The sequence below is a fragment of the Dipodomys spectabilis genome, unplaced genomic scaffold (assembly GCF_019054845.1).
Source record: "Dipodomys spectabilis isolate Male_0828 unplaced genomic scaffold, ASM1905484v1 ptg000009l, whole genome shotgun sequence".
Lineage (NCBI taxonomy): Eukaryota > Metazoa > Chordata > Mammalia > Rodentia > Heteromyidae > Dipodomys > Dipodomys spectabilis.
In genome coordinates this window covers 4,188,769-4,210,800 of record NW_024870686.1, presented here as the reverse complement: position 1 = coordinate 4,210,800, position 22,032 = coordinate 4,188,769, and the positions used below count along the sequence as shown (strand labels likewise).

Genomic DNA, 22,032 nt, shown 5'->3' with positions numbered 1-22,032 from the left:
AGCTACCAAATTTGTGGACTAATTTGTTATATATCAATAATAAAGATGTCCATGTATAATTCTTTTCTCACCATCAGTTTTGACATTTGTCCATGTTAACACAATCGCTCTTTAATTCCTTTTTACTTGGATAAAGCTTTCTATTGTATGCTCATTATGCAATGGACATCCATTTTTTCTATTAAACTTTTAGGTTCCTTATTTTTGTATAAGTAATTCTACTTTAGGTTCCTATACACATCTTCCTGTAGATATGTGAAAATTACTGTAGAATATGTATCTGGATCATTAAGATGTAAAAAAAAAATTAAGGCTATTTCTAAGTTTTATAGGTTCTGTTAGGTGATATGTATATAATTGCCAACACCACTATTGTATTATTACTATTAATAGTACTGTCATATATATTTAAGCATGTACTATTTTTCCCACTATATGTAAAGGCAACAAAAAAAAAGTATAATGAGGCTGAGGATGTGACTTAGTGGTAGAGTGCTTGCCTGATATGCATGAAGCCCTGGGTTCGATTCCTCAATCAGTACCACATACACAGAAAAAGCCGGAGTGGTGCTGTGGCTCACCTGGTAGAGTGCTAGCTTTGAGCAAAAGAAGCACAGAGACAGTGCCCAGGCCCTGAGTTCAAACCCCAGGACTGGCCAAAAAAAAAAAAAAAAAAAAAAGTATCCTGAGTGCCAGGTGCTGGTGGCTCACACCTGTAATCCTACATACTTAGAAGGCTGAGATCTGAGGACTGCAGTGCAAAGCCAGCTGGGGCAAGAACATTCTATTAACTCCTTTTATGCTAAAAAGACCTGTCTCTTGGTAACATTTGAACTGGCAATGGTTTTCATTTTCCTTTGGGGAAATAAAAAGCCACAAAGAATTGCTAACGGATTTGTTCAGGTAACGTTATGGGATGCACCAATTTCTTGGAGACAGACCCAGGTCAGCACAGGTCTTGAATTTCTTGGCGACGGGGCCCAGGTCTCACAAAACTTAGTTTTGCAAGACAGAAGAGGTCCACTTCTGACTTCGTGAGTTTGAACTGCACACTTGATCAAGGAGCGCCAAGAACTCCCGCCCGACCCGGCCGCAGGGCAGTGCCGCCCTCCCCACCTTCCCTGTCCTGCGAAGGGGAGGCCCCGGGCCGCACAGCGGGCAGAACGGAGCGACGGCCACTGGCGGCGCCGCGCCGCCGGCTTCGCCGCCCGGGCCCGAGGCCAGCGACCCCAAGGTTCCCATGGCCGGGGTCGCGCGCCAGCGCGCTCGCCGACGGGCAGCCGAGGGACGCGAACAGGTCCGCAGAGGTGCGCGGTACGCTGGGGGCGTCGCCGGAAGCTTGTCCGCCAGTGACGTACTTCCGAGAGCCTCTGCGGTTCCCGCGATATTGAAGCCGGGCTCTCCGGAAGTGACTCCCCGGAAGTGGTTCCCGGGGAAGAGCGGGCCGGCTTTCAGAGCAGGCCGCCCGCTGCGTGCTGAGCCGCCGACGCCATGCAGTCCGATGATGTGAGTGCCCCCCGCCGACGTCCCGACACCCCGGGTTTCGCGTTTGTTCTCACGGGCCGTCCGGGACGCGAGGCTCTCAGAGCCTGGCCTTCCAGGCGCGTTCGCACGTGTGTCTGCCGGACCCGCCCGCTGCCGGCCCTGGGTGGGGTGGAGAGGCCCAGGCTCGGCCACCGCCACCCCGGGCCCACTTCCTTCGTGCTTGGTGCCTAGCAGTGAAGGACTTTGCGCCAGGCTGTCAGTTGGATGGACCCTCGGATCTTGGGAAGGTGGGAGGGATGCGGCGAAATGTAGACTTCGTATTTTAAGGATCCTTACCCATATCCGTATTACTTTTCAGCCGACTTTTCCTGTGTTAGGTTTCCCTTTAACTTCCCCCCACTGTCTATCTCAGTCGTAATTTCAGAAGCAATCAACAGTTCATTGATGTTAAAAGTTTATAAGTACTTACTACGTAAGTGTGCCTGGGTTTGTGATAATTACTATCTCGTTAACAAACCAGACGGGTCTCGGCTATCCAGAGCATTCTGATTAGAAAATCTGTAAACAGGCGGACAAATAAAACAACTGCACTGTGGAAAAGTATGAAAGAAAGATCGGCAGTAATGAGGTAGAGTGGTTAGAACAGACCCCTTAAGATAGCGCTGGTCACAGGCTTCTAGGAATACGTGTTTGAGCTGAGACCTAGGTTGAAAATGAGTCAGCCACTGAGGAAGAGGGCATGAAGATCTGGAGATGAGAGGGAAGCATAATATAAGGGGCACTAAGTGACATAACAGAAATCAAGAATATGAGATAAAATAAGGGTAATGAAGTTGGATATGCTTGCCAGGGCAAAATGTCAAATCCTGTAGGAAGTGTTTTTAAGAGGATAGCAACTGACAGATCATTGCAGTTCAATAGCAGTTTCATTTATTGAGATGGAAAACAGTATCAAAGGAAAGCTATGTTCTTGGAGTTTGGGGGTGGATGGTGATTGGGCTTGTGCTATTCCTGAGCCTTTTAAGTCTACCAATGTTTGAGCCATGCCTCTGGCTTTCTGGTAGTTTACTAGAGATAAAGAATCAGGGCTGGGCACTGATGGCTTATGCATGTAATCCTAACTACCCAGGAGGCTGAGCTCTGAAGATTGTGGTTCAAAGCCAGCTGGGGCAGGAACATCCCATGAAACTCTTATGAGTCCAGTTAACCCACCAGATAACTGGGAGTGGTGCTATGGCTCAGAGTGGTAGAGCATATCTTTGAGCAAAGAGAGCTCAGGGACAGTGCCTGGGCCCTGAGTTCAAGTCCCATGACCACCCCCCACCCCCCCACCCCCCAAAAAAGAAAAACTCTTAAGGACTTTCCTGCCCCTGCTGACTTCAAATCTCAGGTATGAGCCACTGGGCCCTGTGTTTTTCATTTTTAAGCTGTATTCTTAGAAATGTGCAATGCAGAGTTCCATGTAGATATGTTAGCTGTTAGGCCTCCAAGTGAGCAGCTAGGTGCATAGAGGATTCTGGTACTCAGGAATAGAAGTCTGACCGGGAAGTGACACTGAAAGTCAAAGCCCCAAGCCTGAATCATTTCCCTACATTCCAGCTTCATTTTCTCATACCTGTTTCCTATCCCTACACTGATAAACATCTCAAAATGTGTTCTGTTTGGCCTTTTATGATGATTTAACTGCTTTAAAGTTTTTTCCCAGTACCTCAAAGGCTTAAGCTCTTACATTCCTTCGAGGCTCCTAGACTCATTGGTACTTTGCAATACATTGTTTATAGACTTTACAGCCCTAACTAGATAAAACACTTTAATAGTCCTGGGGCTTGAACTCAGGGCCTAGGCACTGTCCATGAGCTTCTTTTGCTCAAAGCTAGCACTCTGCCACTTGAACCACAGCGCCACTTCCAGCCTTTTCTGTTTATGTGGTGTTGAGGATTGAACCCAGGGCTTCATGCATGCTAGGCAAGCAATCTACCACTAAGCCACATTTCCAGCCCACTATGATTTCTTAAGTGACTACAGTGTATGAGGACATGGACATGTCAATGCCTTTATATAAATTTATGTATGTAACAAATAACACATCAGTATCCAAGTGTTGTGATGTGCACTTATGATTCCAGGATTCAAGAGCAGAGGCAGGCTGGGCACCAGTGGCTCAGACCTGTTATCCTAGCTATTCCAATTCTGAGATTTGAAGATTGAGGTTGGATAGTTTGGGCAGGAAATTCTATAAGACTTGTCTTCAATTAACCACCAAAAAAGTGGTAGGTAGCCTTAAACACAAAAATCCTCAGAGACAGCACTCAGGCCCTGAGTTCAAGCCCCACAACCAATTTTTAAAAAATGGGGGAGGGGTGCTGGGAATTTGACTCTGTGATAGAGTGCTTGCCTAGCATGCATGAACCCCTGGGCTCAATTCTTCAGTACCACATAAACAATATGTGTGTGTGTGTGTATAACTGATATATCAGCTATACATATAAAAATCTAGTACTGTGTAGCTTGTGTGTATGTGTATGTTCCTCTCCTGAGTCTTGAACTCTGCTGTGCCCTGTCTCATGCCCAAGGCTAATATTCTACCTCTTGAGTCACAGATCCACTTCTGTCTTTTTGGTGGTTAGAGATAGTAGCTAGGATTACAGGTGTGAGCCACCAGTGCCTGTTTTCTGTGCAGCATTTGACAATGATAATAAACAGATTATATAACTAAGAAAGTGACAGAGTGTATTTAATATGAACTTTTTATTGAAGATATACCCATGAGGGGGAGGGGGAGGGTCATAGGAAAAAACTGGAAGAAAACAAGAGGGAACAAAAAGAATGTACTCATTACCGTATGTACTTATGAGGTTACTGTATATACTCATGAGCTGCCAGTGGTTCCAACCTGTAATCCTAGCTACTAAGGAAGCTGAGACCTGGAGGATCATTGTTCAAAGCTAGTCTGAACAGAAACATTAGTGAGTCTCCATCTCCACTTAACCAGCAAAAAGCTGAGCTGGAGGCATGGCTGAAGTGATAGAGTGGCAGTTTTTTTTTTTTTTTTGGTGGGGGGGAAGGTGCTTGAACTCAGAGCCTGGGCATTATCCCTGAGCCTTTGCACTCAAGGCTAGTGCTCTACCACTTGAGCCACAGTGCCATTTCTTGCTTTTTCTGTTTATGTGGCACTAAAGAATCAAACCCAAGGTTTCATGTATACTAGGCAAGCACTCTACCACTAAGCCACACCCCCAGCCCTACTTGGTTTTTTATAAGAATCTGACACCTGCTTAATATAATACCAGGTCTTGACTTTTTTTTTCCTTAAAGATTCCTAAGGAGGGGCTGAGAAGGTGGCTCAGTGGTAAGAATGCTTGCCTTGCATGCATGAGGCCCTGGGTTCGATTCCTCAGCACCACATAAGCAGGAAAAAAAAAGCCGGAAGTGGTGCTATGGCTCAAGTGGTAGAGCGCTAGCCTTGAGCTGAAGAGCTGAGGGATAGCGCCCAGGCCCAGAGTTCAGGCCCCACGACCGGACCCCCAAAAAAAAGAGAGAGAAAGATTCCTAAGGAAAGTAAATTAGACCTTCAAAACAAAACAAAAACAAAGGATTCCTTTCCACAGCATGCTTTTTGTTGTGAGATTTTGTTTGGTTGGTTTTTTTGTTCGGTTTGGTTGGTTTTGGGGTGTGGGGAGGATATTAGAAGTATAAAATTGAACCCAAGGCTCTCCCTCATGCTAAGAAAGCATTTTACCCCAGCCCTTGTGATGTTGTCTTTTTTAATCAATAAGGTATCTTTTAGGCCACAATTTCTTCTTAATTATATTTTGTGTCACAGGTTATCTGGGATACACTAGGAAACAAGCAGTTTTGTTCCTTCAAAATAAGGTGAGCCTAGATTTGTAATCTGGACTAAAATTCTTCTAATTGCCTTCCTGGCAATCACCATATAATATTTGTTTCCTTTCCCTCATTTAAGAACCAAGACTCAAGGCTTTTGCAGAAATGAATATAGCCTGACTGGACTGTGTAATCGGTCATCCTGTCCCCTGGCAAATAGTCAGTATGCTACCATCAAAGAAGAGAAAGGTAACTCCCCCAGTTTAACTTCCATGAGAACTATTCAACAGCTTTAACAAGGATGTTCTTCAGTCTGTCTAAATAATTTTAAATGTATTTTACTTTATCCTTTAGGACAGTGCTATTTGTATATGAAAGTTATAGAACGAGCAGCTTTTCCTAGGCGTCTCTGGGAACGGGTAAGACTTAATGACAAAACTTTAATGAACATAGATAAAGAGCAAAAAAGGCATGCATTTCCCTTCTCCCTTGATCATCTCTAAACTTTTAGTTATTGACAATGACCCCATAGTTATTGATAATGAACTTACTCATTTGCTCTACTCCTTTAGTTTTCATTTTGTTTGTTATGTTTCGTAGGTCCGGCTTAGTAAAAACTATGAGAAAGCACTGGAACAAATAGATGAAAATCTAATTTACTGGCCTCGTTTCATTCGACACAAATGTAAGCAGAGATTTACCAAGATAACTCAGTACCTAATACGCATTAGAAAGCTTACACTAAAGCGACAGTAAGTATTGGATCATTTATTTTAAAATCTTTCTTTCCTTGGACCATGTTTTGAAGCTGAGGTCGTAAATTCTGACAAATTCAACTTTGAAATGTCTTACTTTATGTGGAGAAGAAACTTTAAAGGTGTACCCTTTGATTTTACAGCGTGTCTAGAACAGTAGAATATAAATCCTCTCTCTTCATCAGAAAATCTCACTCATAAAATTTTCTTTATAAGGGCTGGGAAGGGGGCTCAGTGGTAGAGCGCTTGCCTTGTATTCACGAGGCACGGGGTTCGATTCCTCAGCACCACATAAGCAAAAAAGAAAAAAAAACGGAAGTGGCGCTGTGGCTCAAGTGGTAGAGCGCTAGCCTTGAGCTGAAGAGCTGAGGGACAGCGCCCAGGCCCAGAGTTCAGGCCCCACGACCGGACCAAAAAAAAAACAACACAAAATTTTCTTTATAATTGCCTGAGGGAATCTTGACTAGTAATTTGGAAATAATGTAAAAAGAATATAATCATCAACTATTAAGAAGTTTACTCGAGTTATTGAACACTATTTTTAAAAGTATGAGAAATGGACGTGTGGCTCAAGTATAAAGTGCCATTTTGAGCAAAGTGAGGAAGCAAACAAGAATGATGGAAGGGGTATCACTGATCAAGATTCATCGTAAAATAGCTTTAAGAGTGTTAGGTCTTTATGCTTTTTTTTTTTTTGGTCCTAATTAGATCCAGGACCAGCAAATTGTTGCTAGGCAAGAAATTTAATCTACAAAGCTACTATGTAATTAACTTGGCAACTCAATTTTGTATCTAAAACTGTAATACAAAGTAGAAGTGAAAAGTTCCTAGTAAAGTTTTAAGTTACAATGGGAGGTGTATATATACATAGAATATAATGTGTTATCTATAAGTTTATGAGTTTTGTTTTTTCAAAAGGGAGAATGATCTCTGCCAAATCAATCAAGAAGAATAAAACTGGAAATTGGGCATACTTTTAAATTTTCAATATTGTATTTTCTTTTTCTAGTTTAATAATTTTCTATGAAACAGCCAGGCACTAGTGGCTCATACCTGTAATCCCATGCTGCTCAGAAAGGCTGAGAACTGAGGATCACAGTTCAAAGCCAGCCCAAGCAGGAACATCCCTGAGACTTTTTTTTTCTTGTCCATCATGGGGCTTGAAGAAGCAACTCAAGTGCATGGGCACTGTCCTTGAGCTTTTTCATTCAAGGCTAGCACTCGGGCTGGGAAGGTAGCTCAGTGGTAGAGCGCTTGCCTTGCATGCCTGAAGCCCTGGGTTTGATTCCTCAGCACCACATAAGCAAAAAGAAAAAAGCCAGAAGTGGTGCTGTGGCTCAAGTGGTAGAGCGCTAGCCTTGAGCTGAAGAGCTGAGGGACAGTACCCAGGCCCAGAGTTCAGGCCCCACGACCGGACCACCCCCCCCCCCCCCCAAAAAAAAAAAAAGGCTCGCACTCTACCACTTTGAGCCATAGCTCTACTTCTGTTTATTTGGTGGTTAATTGGTGATAAGAATCTCATAGACTGGCTTTGAATTGTGATCCTCAGATCTCAGCCTCCTAAGTAGCTAGGATTATAGGCATAAGCCACAAAATGGCACTAAGTCCAAAAATTTGCTTAAAAAAAAAATCCAAACAACCATTTTCTAAATAGACATTCTCTGCAGCACACTTCAGTCTGTGGGAGTCTAGGTTGCAGCTGAGAAAAAAAATTCTTATACTAAAGTGATGAAGGCTCACAGTTCTGTTCCATGGTAGTCTATTACATTTGTTTTGAAGTATTATAATAAAACCTAAGCTTTACATCATACCAGGAATGCTATGTCTCCCATTCATCTTGAGGTGGTCCCAGAAAAGGATTCTCAGAATTAATTCAAAAGAACCAGTGATCAAATTCTCCAAGACCATGAAAATCAATTTTCTTAGCTTTTACATCTTCTTTGCCTGTTGAAAGAGTTGGACATACTACTCTTTATAATTTACTCTGGCGTTTCCTTCAGTTAAGTTGTGACTGCCTTTCCCAGTAATCCTTTGCATATTGGATAAGGTATTTCAATAGCTGGAGGTATATAAAAAGCTCCTGTGTTGCAAAATACTTGAAAATGACTTCTCAATTAGTGTGTCAGTTGTGGGGCTTGAACACTGGGCCAGGGCGCCACCCCTGAACTCTTCAGCTCAAGGTGAGCACTCTACCATTTGAGCCACAGCACTACTTCTGGTTTTCTGTTGGTTAATTGGAGAGAGCCACAGCACCACTTCTGGTTTTCTGTTGGTTAATTGGAGATAAGAATCTCACTGACTTTCCTGCGCAGGCTGGCTTTGAACTACCATCCTCCTGAGTAGCTACGATTATAGACATGAATCACTGATGCTCAGCTTCTATCAGTATTTTTCCTACTACTTTCAGGAAGTATTTCTTTCTGTACTGAATTCCAATACTGTTTGCTAAAAAAAAAGAGCACATTGGATATGAACTTGAATTTTTAATAAGGTATTCTATTTCTCTAGGAAAAAACTTGTTCCTTTGAGTAAGAAGGTGGAACGAAGGGAAAAAAGAAGAGAGGTAACTTAGATCTGATATTTTCATAGCTTGTATGTTTTCATAGGGAAAGGGTTGTGTGTAGGTAGGGTGCGTGAGGAAGTCAATAACCTTCATGAGTCTGTGATAATAAGTGAAGCTACTACTTTCAAAAACACAGCTTCTCTGGGGAATACATCAAAACTTTTCTACAACTATTCTTATAAAATTGATGCAAAATTTTAGACTGGGTGGATCACAGATTTTTTTAAATACGTTACAGGAAGAAATTTCTTATATTACTTTTTTATGATACCTTAGAAGTAGTTGCACAAAAGGGTTTATGAGCTTATTTTTCTGCCACATCGAATATAATGTAATTTTAGAAAATATAGATGGTTGATGTCTCTTTCATTTTAGTGGCTTTTACAAGTTGGCTTACTTTATATTTTAAACGTATGCAGAACTATATGTTTAGTATATCACTAAAGTCTGTTAGAAACTTAGAATGCTATTTCTAAAATTATGAGATCTTTCTTTGTCTCAAAGGAAGGGGTAACATTGGTAAAGAAGCATTGTACTCATAACCTGACTTAGAAAATTGTAAACTCTTTGTACAACTCCTTAAAAATAACAAAAAAGCTGGGTGGCTCATGCCTGTGATCCTAGCTACTCAGGAAGCTGACATCTGAGGATCACAGTTTGAAGCTAGCCAAGGTAGGGAAGTCCATGAGACTACAATTCACCACCAAAAAAAGCTGGTAGGTGAAGCTGTTGTTTAAGTGGTAGAGCCTTGATCATAAAAACTCAGGGCCGGGGCTGGGAAGGTGGCTCAGTGGTAGAGCGCTTGCCTTGCATGAATGAGGCTCTGGGTTCAATTCCTCAGCACCTCATAAGCAAAAAGAAAAAAGCCGGAAGTGGTGCTGTGGCTCAAGTGGTAGAGTGCTAGCCTTAGTTGAAGAGCTGAGGGACAGCGCCCAGGCCCAGAGTTCAGGCCCCACAACCGGACCCAAAAAAAACGCCCAAAAACCCAGGGCTAGTACAGGCTCTGAGTTCAAGCCCCAAGACAGGCACAGAAAATAAACAATTTCTAATTCTGCAGTCTGAAAAAAAATGAGTACTAATGAAGTAAATTAGTGTTCTTTCTCTTATAGGAAAAAGCATTAATTGCTGCTCAGCTGGACAATGCCATTGAGAAGGAATTGCTAGAGAGACTGAAACAAGATACGGTAAGGAAACATCTTTGGGGCATACATTGTAAGTGGTAATATCATTCTACCAAATAAAGTGCTAGAAAGATGGCCTACTCTGATTTGTCCTTGAAATTTAAATTTTTATCCTTCCTCCTTTTTGTTAATTTATGTAAGCACATAGAATGCTTCACTAGCCCTTGATAATCCACTGCCAAAGACTTTGTATTTCCAATTCCCATTCTCACACTCTTCCAGATACTAGAGTCTAAAACATAGTCAAGGGCTGGGAGGGTGGTCCAGTGGTAGAGTGCTTGCCTTGGATGCATTAGGCCCTGGGTTCGATTCCTCAGCACCACATAAGAAGAAAAAGCCAGAAGTGGCGCTGTGGCTCAGGTGGTAGAGTGCTAGCCTTGAGCTGAAGAACTGAGGGACAGTGCCCAGGCCCAGAGTTCAGGCCCCACGACTGACTAAATAAATAAATAAAACAGTCATATTTTAAGCTGAGTTTTACGTGAGTTTAAACATCTTTTTTAAGGTTAACATTTAGAGACAAGAAAATGAATTTTTTTTTTGTTTCCCCTTTCAGCAAGATTATATTTTTCCCATTGCAAGGGTCTCATAAACTACTAAGTTTAAGTGACCTGCTTTCATCCTTCATGGAAGTTACTGCCTATTTGACGTCAACCATTGATTATTTAAATGTCAAAACTGGGCTATATTTGGGCACTGGTAGTTCATGCCTGTAATCCTAACTTCTCAGGAGGCTGAGAGATCTGAGAGTCAGGGTTCAAAGCCAGCCTAGGCAGAAAAGTCCCCGTGAGACTCTTAACCTCCAATACACCACTCAAAAACTGGAGTGGCGCTGTGGCTCAAGTGGTAGAGTGCTAGCTTTCAGCACAAAGAAGCAACAAAAAAACTGGGCTATACTGCTGGCTCGGGATTTAAAAACAACAGAAATTAACCTTCTCATCAAAGTTAAATATCCTCATTTACTCCCTCAGGATAAAAGAATATGCATGCTTGCAGGACAGTAGAACTTCAAGTATAATAGCCATATGTAGTTCAAGGCAATCTGTTTGTTTTCTAGTATGGCGACATCTACAACTTCCCTATTCATGCCTTCGACAAGGCTCTGGAACAGCAGGAGGCAGAGAGTGACTCTTCAGATGTTGAGGAGAAAGATGATGAGGAAGAGGAGGAAGAAGTAAGTTTTGTCAATTAGTAATCTTCAGAATTAGATGTTTATTTATAATACATATATAAATCTCTCTAGCATCCGAGCCAGAAGTATAAAACAATTTACTCTTCTTGGAGATGTACCTCTTAATGATTTAAACCGGGCATGAGTTATCTAATGTTCATATTAAATTCAGAAATGAGTAAATTTTAATTGCTTTAATGTGAAAACTGACTTTTATGTCTTTTATTTTAGGATATGGGAAAAAGGGAATTTGTAGAAGATGATGAGGTAGATGAGAGTGACCTAAGTGATTTTGAGGTGAGCTGTGGATAAAAAAAAAAAGAGAATTGTTCTGGGGGCTGGGAATGTGGCTTCCTGGTAGAGTGCTTGTCTAGAATGCATGAAGCCCTAGGTTCAGTCCCTCAGTACTATGTAAACAGAAAAAGCTGGAAGTGGTGCTGTGGCTCAAGTGTAGAGTGCTAGCCTCGAGCTAAGAAGCAAAAAAAAAAAAGAAAAAATTTCAAAAGAATTGTCCTTTGGCCTGAAACAGACAAGGGGGGGGGGTAGTTCTAAACGTACACACATGAAAATGAATTCTCTAATTTGCTCTGTTCTTGAGAGAACAGTAAAGGGGGTTTGGAAAAATGTAGCCCTTCCCTATTTGACTTTTTCTCTCTACTTACTAGGATATGGATAAACTGGACACCAGTGGTGATGAAGACAAGGATGATGAATCCTCCAGTGAAGAGGAGGAAGAAAAGGTCATCAGTGTGAAACACAAAGGCAAAGCGCCCTTGAAAGGACCATTGCAGAGAAAACGAGCCTATGTGGAAATAGAGTATGAACAGGAGACAGAGCCCATGGCTAAGGCCAAAGCCACGTGATTGCCTTCCGTTACAATCAGGAACGAACATTATGAACTTCTTTAAAACTTCTTCTAAAGCATATCTCCCCCTCCAGTTTTTGCTCTTTGAGTTGTAGTTCACACAGTATTTGTGTTTTAATTTTATGTCACTTTAGAGGAGCAAGAAGTCTGGAGTGAATAGAGAAAGCCTTAAGTTGTAAAAAATATATATATATATATATTTTAATATGTTTTTAGTAAAAGCTTGAAGCCAAGAAGCTTAACAGATCTGTTCCTGAAGCTGAAATGAAGTTGTGGGTGCAAATATTTCTAGACTTTGAGAAGCAAATTCCTTGATAATCTTTTTCTATTCTCCTCTTCCTACTGTATTTAGAAATGGCAACTTCCCAGTTTTTATTTTGTTTTCTTTCCCTACTTCCATGAGGGTAAAAGGAAAAGAATAAAGGAAAACGAAACTCAAACTTCCAGCGTTTAGTATAAAAATACCTTTTGCTCTAACTCCATTCATACAATCCTTTCTTCTTGGGAAGTAATCTTAAATTCCAAGGACAGAAGCATCCACAGGATTCTGCTGCACTTTTCTAATACAGTTCACCACTGTGCTGTCTGTGCAGGTTAAGACAACTCTGGCTAGAAGATCCTGAAACATTAAATAAAGCAAAAGTTTTTTTGGTTTTTTTGTTTTTTTTTTTTGGGTCTGGTTGTGGGGCTGAACTCTGGGCCTGGGCGCTGTCCCTCAGCTCTTCAGCTCAAGGCTAGTGCTCTACCACTTGAGCCACAGCGCCACTTCCGGCTTTTTTTTTTTCTTTTTGCTTATGTGGTGCTGAGGAATCGAACCCAGGGCCTTGAGCATGCAAGGCAAACGCTCTACCACTGAGCCACCTTCCCAGCCCCTTTTTCTTTTTTCTTTTGGGTGGTGGGGTAGTATGAAAAAACTGGGCTCAGGTTGTCCATGAGCCTTTTTGCTCAAGACCAGTACTCTACCACTTGAGCCACAACTCCACTTCAGGCTTTTTTGGGGGGTGGGTAGAGGGGTCAGCCATGGGGTTTGAACTTATTTCACTCAAAACTACCATGCTACCACTTTGAGCCACAGTGCCACTTCTAGTTTTCTGGTAATTAGAGATAAGAATCTCAAGGATGGGCTGGGAAGGTGGCTCAGTGGTAGAGCGCTTGCCTTGCATGCCTGAGGCCCTGGGTTCGATTCCTCAGCACCACAAAAGCAAAAAAAAAAAGCCGGAAGTGGCGCTGTGGCTCAAGTGGTAGAGCGCTAGCCTTGAACTGAAGAGCTGAAGGACAGCGCCCAGGCCCAGAGTTCAGGCCCCACAACCGGACCCCAAAGAAAAAAAATCTCAAAGACTTTCCTGCCCAGGCTGGCTTTGGACCAGATCCTGAGATCTCAGCCTCCTGAGTAGCCAGGATTCTAGGAATGAACCACTTACAAATTTTTGTTGATTAATTGGAGGTAAGAGTTTCATGGACTTCCGTGCCAGGGCTGGCTTTGGAACTGTGGTCTTCAGATCTCAGCCTCCTGCATAGCTAATATTATAGATGTGAGCCATGGACACTCCACTCTTTTTTCCCTTTACTCTTATTATTATACTCAAAAGGCAAGAATGAGTTTACTGGTCAGAACAGAAGCTTGCAAGGGTCCTGCTGGCCTGTGAAAAAGCTGCTTATTTCCAGCCATGGCAAATAGCATTAGAACTGAGCCTCAATAACTCCTCATGATTAAAGAGCTAAAATGAAATGGTTCGAATAATAATAAAAAAAAGCATTCTATTACTAAATATTTTTAGAAGTTGAGTTTTGTGTCACGCTTCCTTCATTCTGCAAAAAATTTCTAAATGGGGCAAGAAATGAGACATTACTAAATACATACAAGCATGCCCACAGGGCTGGAAATGTGGCTTAGTGGTAGAGTGTTTGCCTTGCATGCATGAAGCCCTGGGTTCAATTCCTCAGTACCACGTAAACAGAAAAAGCTGGCAGTGGCACTGTGGCTCAAGTGGTAGAGTGCTAGCTTTGAGCAAAAGAAGCTCAGGGACATTGTCTAGCCCCTGAGGACTGTGGGGGTTGGGGAAGGGGGGGGGGGGCATGCCCATAGACATGGCTTGTGTTGTTTTTTTTTTAAAGCTCAAAAGACTGTAAGAGAAATCTTACTTGCTTGTAAGGCTTTTACCCATTCTTTTTTTCCATCCTTAATCCCTAACATCTGAATCCTTTTACTCTAAATGATCTGAAAAGGAGGGGTTGGGGCATAGTTCAATGTCAATTTGTACATTTAATGTCAATGTCACTATGTGCCAGGTCCTGGGTTCAACCACTAGTTGATCAAATTCTGCAAGACTAGAGGACCTAGAGTTAGATGGGGACCTAAAACACTCCCACACTTGACTGGGCACATAAACACTATAACCATAATCAAAAGCATTACCTAAGGACAAAGAGATCCACAGAACTGAGTTGCAGACTGCCTTACCTTTACCTGTCCTCGGGAGCAGTGGTCCAGAAGGATTAGGCAGTCTGTAGCCTCTTGTAGTAAGACTTTCTTAACAGGTTCAGGTGTAAGGTTTGTATCCCTTGCTACATCACACACCAATTTCAAAAGAGCCTTCAATAGGATCACAAGTCTGCAGGAAATTCTGGAATCAGGAAGAAAAATGGTCATATTCTAAATTGGCATATTAGATTAAAAGATGTAAGACTACCTAGCTGGTGATCTTTAAACTCTGAGTTCATACAAGAAGGCCTTTTGCTGACTCAGTAATATAGGTTCTTTCTAATAGTATTTGTGCACTGAAATGCTATACATGTGTGCAAATGAAAAATTGAAATAAATTACGTGTCCTGAGTCTTTGTACTGAACACACATATCTGGGCAAATTCTAAACAGGAAGTTGACTGAGGTGTATCCCTTTAGCACACCTGTGTGTTTGGGTGCTATATACCTAGGCCAAGTATACTGCATAAGAAGCTTTAGTGTTTCCAGTATCTTCAGCCTAGCCTCCTCTTCTGGTCCATCATAAACCTCCAGATAACCAGTAATGACTCGCTCCAGTCTCTTCATGTGCCGGACAGTTAGGATCCCCAGTCTGAAAATGGAAAAAAAAATGCAATGATGACCAAAGAGTTGGACTGAGCTGGGTGCCGGCGGCGTATGCCTATAATTCTAGTTACTCAGGAAGCTGAGCTCTGAGGATCACTCTGGGTAGGAAAGTACATGAGACTATTTACTGTTAACCAACAAAAAAACGTAGAAGTAAGCTGGGTGCTGATGGCTCACACCTGTAATCCTTGCTATTCAGGAGGCTGAGATCTGAGGGTACTGGTTTGAAGCTAGCCCAGGCAGGAAAGTTGCCATGAGACTCAACCTCCAATTCAGCACTAGAAAACCGGAAGTGGCTCAAAGTGATAGAGTACTAGCCTTGAGTGAAAAAGTTTAGGGATTGCCCACAACTGACAAAAAAAAAAAAAAAGCCAGAAGTAGAGCTGTAGCTCAAGTCATATAGAGCCAACCTTTAGCAAAAAAGCTCAGGGACAATACCCTGTCCCTCAGTTCAAGCCCAAGGACTGTCACACAAGAGAGGGACTGAGGATAGACGGCCTGACAAGCAGTTGAGGTACTTGCCTCTTGACAAAAGCTGGTAGATGTCTGGCATAGGTTCTGCGTAAGAGAAGGCGGTGCTCTGGCTCCATGTGGGTCAGGATCAACTGCAGTACCTCATCACAGTGTGTGGTGGGTCGAACAGCATCTCCCTTCCAGTGCAGGGATTTCTCCAGAATAGGAAATAAATCCAACAGACACAGAAGCACAGCCTAGGGGAAAGGGAAAAAACCATAGTTCACCAGTTGCATTCACGACACTCCTGAGTTTTTAAGATCTTCATTGACTGTGGGGATGTAAAAAAACACCAATAATACATTAAGTGCATGATACTTAAAACTTTCAAACTGCTCACTCCCCGCCCTCCCCCCTCCCCCACTGGAGTTTGAACTAAGGGCCTTGCTCTTGCTAGGCAGGTGTTAAACTACTCAGGCCATGCCTCCAGGCTCTTCTTACTGTAGTTATTTTTTGAGACAGCGTCTCAAGTTTTTGCCTGGGCTAGCCAATACTATTGGTGCAACCCAGAGAAGGGATGACAAGTGTGAGCCACCATGCCAAGCTTATTGATTTACATGGATTTATGCTAAGTTGTTCCTAGGCTGGAAAAAATTCCCAATTTCTGCTTCTTAAGCGGCTGTGATTACAGGTGTGACCCATCATGCCAAACTCTTCATATCATCTCCATCTGACAGTCCCGAGTTTAATACTTCCTCTTCAAGACTTACATACTAACTTTTAGAATAAGAGTGATTGGACTTTAACCTAGATTCTCAGTAATCTAAGTCTATTATCACAAAATTGTTGGTGATATATGACATTTATGTACCAAATTCAATGAAACTATTCCTACAAAGAATGTAATTCTAAGCCATGTGCTGGTGACTCACACCTGTGGTCCTAGCTATTTAGGAGGCTGAGATCTGAAGATCATTTTTCAAAGCTCTGGTATAAGATCTCATGAAGCCAGGTACTGGTGGCTCATGACTGTAATCCTAGCTACTCAGGAGGCTGAGATCTAAGGATCACCGTTCAAATAAATCCAGCCCGGGCAGGAAAGTCCATGAGACTCTTATCTCCAATTAATCACCAGAAAACCAGAAATGGCACTGTGGCTCAAGTGGTAGAGTGCTCACCTTGAGCTGAAGAGCTCAGGGACAGCCAGGCAAAGTTCAAGCACACACACACACACACACACACACACACACACCTCCAATTAGGCAGCAAAAGCGAGATGTGGAGGTGTGGCTTAAAAATCAGCTTTAACCAAAAAAGCCAAGTGATAGCATGAGACCAAGTTTAAACCCCTGTACCAGCATCAAAAAAAATTTTTTTTCTCCACATTAAAAGACATAAACTTGGGCTGGGAAGGTGGCTCAGTGGTAGAGTGCCTGCCTTGCATGCCTGAGGCCCTGGGTTCGATTCCTCAGCACCACATAAGCAAAAAGAAAAAAGCCGGAAGTGGTGCTGTGGCTCAAGAGGTAGAGCGCTAGCCTTGAGCTGAAGAGCTGAGGGACAGTGCCCAGGCCCAAGGTTCAGGCCCCACGACCAGACCCAATAAATAAATAAAAAATAAATAAATAAATAAATGACATAAACTTTGTACTTATTGGTATATTTCCAGTACCAAAAGTACTATTTAAAAGGAAAAAGGGGTAAAAAAGTGAAAAAAGGTAGTAGTGAGAGGGTAGCAGAGAAGGCTAAAAGAGATTGGGGGTTTAGCTTGGTGGTAGAGCACCAGCCTAGCATTTTCAAGGAGCTGGTTTAATGCCAGCACCTCTGCTTCTTCTTCATTTTACTGCTTCTGTCTTTAGAATGTTCTTTTCCCTCCTAAGCAACTCTAATAGGAATGAATACATCTTCCATAAGCAAGTATTACTTCATTCCCAATGCCTTCTAAACCACCTCAAGAAAGTGGTGCTGTGGCTCAAGTGGTAGAGCGCTAGCCTTGAGCTGAAGAGCTCAGGGACAGCACCTAGGCCCAGAGTTTAAGCCCCACAACCTACACACACACACAAAAAATCACCTAGCGAAACCACCTCAACACCACCCAAACCTGGTGGGTAGTTAGCTGCTTATTGGTGGCTACGCCTGTGCGTTGCATTATTGTTACCGTTCTGTTGTTCACAGTTTTGGATATATGTGTACAGAGTCACATTGAAATAACTATCCCTCCAGTGTTTCTTAAAGCTACAAAGCCTGTTTGATTCGCTTAATTCTTGGAATAAGTCACAATAACCACAATGATGCAAACAGAACATTCTTTGTTGAATGAACCAATAACGGATACTAAAATATCTACATACACAGTGTTTAAAGTGCAAGTGCTGATATAAAGCAGGACAAAAATGTTTAAATAAAAGTACAACATTTTTAGACATTATACTGATCCTAACTGACATGTAGTTGATCCACATGAAGATAAAACTGGCTTTTCTGCAGAGACTCAGGAATGTAGGTCCCTGCTTGATGGTGCAATACTTTCAACTTGGCAATAGCTTTTAGTTCACATCTTCCATTTTACAAGACAAGAAAATATCTCTCAACTATTTCTACCTTACATAATGCTATCTTCTCACCTAGAACCCAGAGTATTGTGAATAAACTTTGCAATTACCTGAATGAGGCAGTGCTCTGGCATGTACAGGTGGTTGAAAATGGCATGGTACAGGACCTGGGCTCTGTTGTACTGGAGCAAATCAGCAGCTGGCTACAATCAGACAATTATACAATTAAAAGGAAAGTTTCCCAAGGCTGATAAAGTGTTTTTCCCCTAGTGCTGGGGATCTAACTCAAAACCTCATCCACGAGCCCGGTGCCGGTGGCTCATGCCTGTAATCCTAGCTACTCAGGAGGCTGAGACCTGAGGATCACGGTTCAAAGCCAGCCTGGGCAGCAAAGTCCTTGAGACTCTTATCTCCAATAAACCAATAGAAAACCAGAAGTGGTGCTGTGGTTCAAGAGGTAGCGTGCTTGCATTGAGCTGAAGAGCTGAGGGAGAGCACCCAGGCCAGAGTTCAAGCCCCATGGCTGACAAAAAAAAAAATAAAAACTTACAAAAAATTGCATATTTGAATATGATTCCTTTCAGGTTCTGTTTTTTTTTCTTTTTGAGTCACTTGTTAATCACTGAATGTCTGGTTATTAATAGTGAATGGTATCTTCCTGTTTCTTCTATAATTACTCTTTTATTTGTTATATTATGGTGAAATACAATTTCTACCAAGTTGAGAGAGGACAAAAGAGGAGAAAAAGAGAATTTAATGACTTTATGGTTTTTTTGTTATTGTTGTTGTTTTGCCAGTCCTGGGGCTTGAACTCTGGGCTTGGGCACTGTCCTTGAACTTCTTTTTTGCTCAATACTAGAACTCTACCACTTGAGCCACAGCACCACTTCCAGCTCTGTTTATGTGGTACTGAGCAATCAAACCCAGGGCTTCATGCATGCTAGGCAAGCACTCTACCATTTAGCCATATTTCCAGCCCATGACTTTATGTTAATAGGAAGCAAGTTCAGAAAAATATATACATGTAAGTAAAAACAGACCATGATGAATAACAGGTGAGTACAGCCCAAGGTACTTACCACGTTAAGTACAATGTGATGAAGGCACTGCACACCCAGAACCTTGTTCTCAGTTTGGTAATCATCTGAAATGAGCAAAGATGGAGGAAGTATCCTTTCCAGATGCTGGCTTAGCCAGGGCCGAGTAATCTGTTGCAGAGTCCATGAAAAAACATGTTTGACTGCAGGGTTGTTCTTCCAGGATTCCCTGAAAGGACACATGAAAACACACCAGGTAAAGTGACATGGTGATAATTAGCAAAGAAAAGTAACTAGTTTAGATTAAATAAAGTATTTTCTTGTTCTTTGGGGAAAAAATAGTACATTCCAGATAATTTTTTTTTTTTTTGCCGGTCGTGGGGCTTTAACTCTGGGCCTGGGCACTGTCCCTCAGCTCTTCAGCTCAAGGCTAGTGCTCTACCACTTGAGCTACAGCGCCACTTCCGGCTTTTTCTGCATATGTGGTGCTGAGGAATTGAACCCAAGGCCTCATACGTGCAAGGCAAGCATTCTACCACTGAGCCACCTTCCCAGCCCAGGTAAGTTAATTTTATAAAATACATTTAGTGATTTGAATTAAAACAATTTACATAACATACACTACACACACACACACACACACACACACACACACACACACACACACTCTCTCTCTCTCTCTCTCTCTCTCCTTAAGTTTAAATTTTAAAAATGTAAGATTAAATCCTCTTCATGTGTTCATTCTAACTGCCGATAGATGGGGCAGAGTCCCCATTTTCTCAAGTCAGCTGACAGAATTTATCATTTGTTTGGAAGCACTGGAGTGAATCTGAGTGAGAAGACCTTAATTCTAATCTCAAATTTGTTTTTTTTTGTTGTTGTTGTTGTTGGTCGTGGGGCCTGAATTCTGGGCCTGGGCACTGTCCCTCAGCTCTTCAGCTCAAGGCTAGCGCTCTACCACCTATGAGCCACAGTGCCACTTCCGATTTTCTGGTGGTTTATTGGAGATAAGAGACTTAGAGACTTTCCTGCCTGGCTGGCTTTGAACCATGATCCTCAGATCTCAGGCTCCTGCGTAGCTAGGATTACAGGCGTGAGCCACCAGTGCCCAGTTTGTTATATCAGTGATAGCCTAGTTTATCACCTCTATTTTTCTGATGAAGAAACTAAAAGATCAGCACTCACTTATTCAAATCAGGCTTGAGAAGTCCAATGACCACAGGAAATCTCCCTCTCTCCTCTTCATTTTCTCCACATAGGAATCCTGCCACTGAATTGCATTCAGTAACTTGAAGGAGTGAAGTGAGCACCTTTCCGGCCACCTCCTGAGATCTTGGAGTGGTCCATGATTGCTTCAAGCTGTGAGAGATGGCAAAAATATAGATGGGTCCCGCTAAGTGACTTACATCTGCCTTCCAAGTGGAACAGAGTGGAGACTTCTTGGCGGCCTCAACTTTCCCCAACAGTTTAAGGTACAGTAAGCCAACTTCTTCAGCTTTACCAGCCACTTCGGAGTGACCACCACGTGCACCTGCCTCCTCCTTGGATGGGGCTGCATACTTCTCCAGCGCTTTGGTCACCTGTGCCAGGATCTCCAGCATTTTGCGAACCCACTCGCCGCTCCTCTCAAACAATCGGTCCCATTCTGTGGCATCTATAAGAGCCCCGAGGTCCTTAAGAGCATCTCCTCGTGCACTGGCCCGCCGTGGCTCCGGGTCGGAAAGGCGGTGCACCATCTTAGAGAAGGCCTGCCCGAGGTCGCCGAGACACCCATCTCCTTCCCCGGCGGTCTCCTCGGCGCTGTCGGGCTCCATTTCTCACGCTGCAGCAAGAAAGGGCTGGTCTCCCCCACACCGAAGGACGAGGAGGAAGAGGACCAGAGCCTCGCTGAAGAGGGAAGCACAGATCTCTCACAAGCTGCAATCCTCCCCACGCGGAAAACCCAAACCAAGTAACACGACGGCGAGGCGTCTCGCAGCGGGGGTCGAGTGGGGCCGGGATGACGCCGCTGATGTCGGACAAACGGTGATGTCAGATGCGACGGTAGAGTGGAGAACCTTCTCCTCCTGAAGACGCAAAGAAAGGAAAAGTTAACCGGAGAGACGGAGCTGCTGCGGGCGCCGCGCCACGTTCTCAGCCACTCAGGAGACGGCGATCCGCGGGATGCGGCTGGAAGCCAGCCCGAGCGGGAAAGTCCATCAGACCGTCATCTCCAAGGAAGCACCAAAAACTGGAACTGGAGCCGTGGCTAAAGTGGTGGAACGCGAGCCCAGGCCGTGGGTTCAAGCCCAGGAGACACAGAGACAGAGACACAGACAGACAGACACACACACACACACACACACACACACACACACACACACGCGAGCCCAGGCCGTGGGTTCAAGCCCAGGAGACACAGAGACAGAGACACAGACAGACAGACAGACAGACACACACACACACGCGAGCCCAGGCCGTGGGTTCAAGCCCAGGAGACACAGAGACACAGACAGACAGACAGACACACACACACACACGCGAGCCCAGGCCGTGGGTTCAAGCCCAGGAGACACAGAGACACAGACAGACAGACAGACACACACACACACACGCGAGCCCAGGCCGTGGGTTCAAGCCCAGGAGACACAGAGACACACACAGACAGACAGACACACACACAGACACACACACACACACAGACACACACACACACACACACACACACACACACACACACACACACACACACACACACACCTACGGTGCCTGCAAGTTTTCCCTCACACCAGCCATCTTAAGCGGCGTCCGGGTCACCCTAACACGATTGCCGGAAAGCACAAGCGAGCTTCCGCCGGTACTGCCGCAACGCACGGCTCCGTGACTTGTAGTCGTAAAGCAATTAAGAGCCTGGCTGGGGGGGGGGGGGGAGGGGGGCAAAGAGGAGAAAGAGCAAAAAAAGGTGGGTCTAAGGAGAGTAATTTGCATAGAGATGCATCCGCCCCCGGACTTTGTCTCTATTTTCATTTGTTAGAGAGAAAGAAACGAATAGTCACAAAACATGCGGAGTACGACCTAAATCCT

At 43.5% G+C, this 22,032-nt stretch overlaps 2 protein-coding genes across 2 annotated transcripts; one reads left to right on the top strand and one right to left on the bottom strand.

Moving 5' to 3' along the window:
• The first annotated feature begins 1,422 nt into the window (after positions 1–1,422).
• On the top strand, positions 1,423–12,267 carry Mak16 (MAK16 homolog). Its single transcript, XM_042700589.1, has 10 exons — positions 1,423–1,506; positions 5,309–5,358; positions 5,450–5,559; positions 5,665–5,729; positions 5,911–6,062; positions 8,574–8,628; positions 9,738–9,812; positions 10,864–10,980; positions 11,209–11,274; positions 11,643–12,267. The coding sequence occupies exons 1-10, from the start codon at positions 1,492–1,494 to the stop codon at positions 11,838–11,840; spliced, it is 903 nt and encodes a 300-aa protein (XP_042556523.1). The 5' UTR covers positions 1,423–1,491; the 3' UTR covers positions 11,841–12,267.
• Positions 12,163–21,781, bottom strand: Tti2 (TELO2 interacting protein 2). Its single transcript, XM_042700583.1, has 8 exons — positions 21,709–21,781; positions 20,155–21,035; positions 19,012–19,198; positions 18,043–18,135; positions 15,453–15,640; positions 14,773–14,916; positions 14,304–14,466; positions 12,163–12,461 (listed from the first exon to the last, which is right to left on the bottom strand). The coding sequence occupies exons 2-8, from the start codon at positions 20,781–20,783 to the stop codon at positions 12,357–12,359; spliced, it is 1,509 nt and encodes a 502-aa protein (XP_042556517.1). The 5' UTR covers positions 20,784–21,035; positions 21,709–21,781; the 3' UTR covers positions 12,163–12,356.
• Between the last annotated feature and the right edge of the window lie 251 nt (positions 21,782–22,032).

What these genes read in the sequence shown, in the direction of transcription:
- Mak16 (XM_042700589.1), top strand. An exon ending in TTTTGTTCCTTCAAAATAAG is followed by an intron (nt 5,359 to 5,449) that starts GTGAGCCTAGAT and finishes CCCTCATTTAAG; the next exon opens with AACCAAGACTCAAGGCTTTT. An exon ending in GTGACCTAAGTGATTTTGAG is followed by an intron (nt 11,275 to 11,642) that starts GTGAGCTGTGGA and finishes TCTACTTACTAG; the next exon opens with GATATGGATAAACTGGACAC.
- Tti2 (XM_042700583.1), bottom strand. Translation starts at nt 20,783, where the DNA reads ATGGAGCCCGACAGCGCCGAGGAGACCGCCGGGGAAGGAGATGGGTGT. An exon ending in CTCAAGCCTGATTTGAATAA is followed by an intron (nt 19,199 to 20,154) that starts GTGAGTGCTGAT and finishes GTGTCCTTTCAG; the next exon opens with GGAATCCTGGAAGAACAACC. An exon ending in ATCACATTGTACTTAACGTG is followed by an intron (nt 18,136 to 19,011) that starts GTAAGTACCTTG and finishes GTCTGATTGTAG; the next exon opens with CCAGCTGCTGATTTGCTCCA.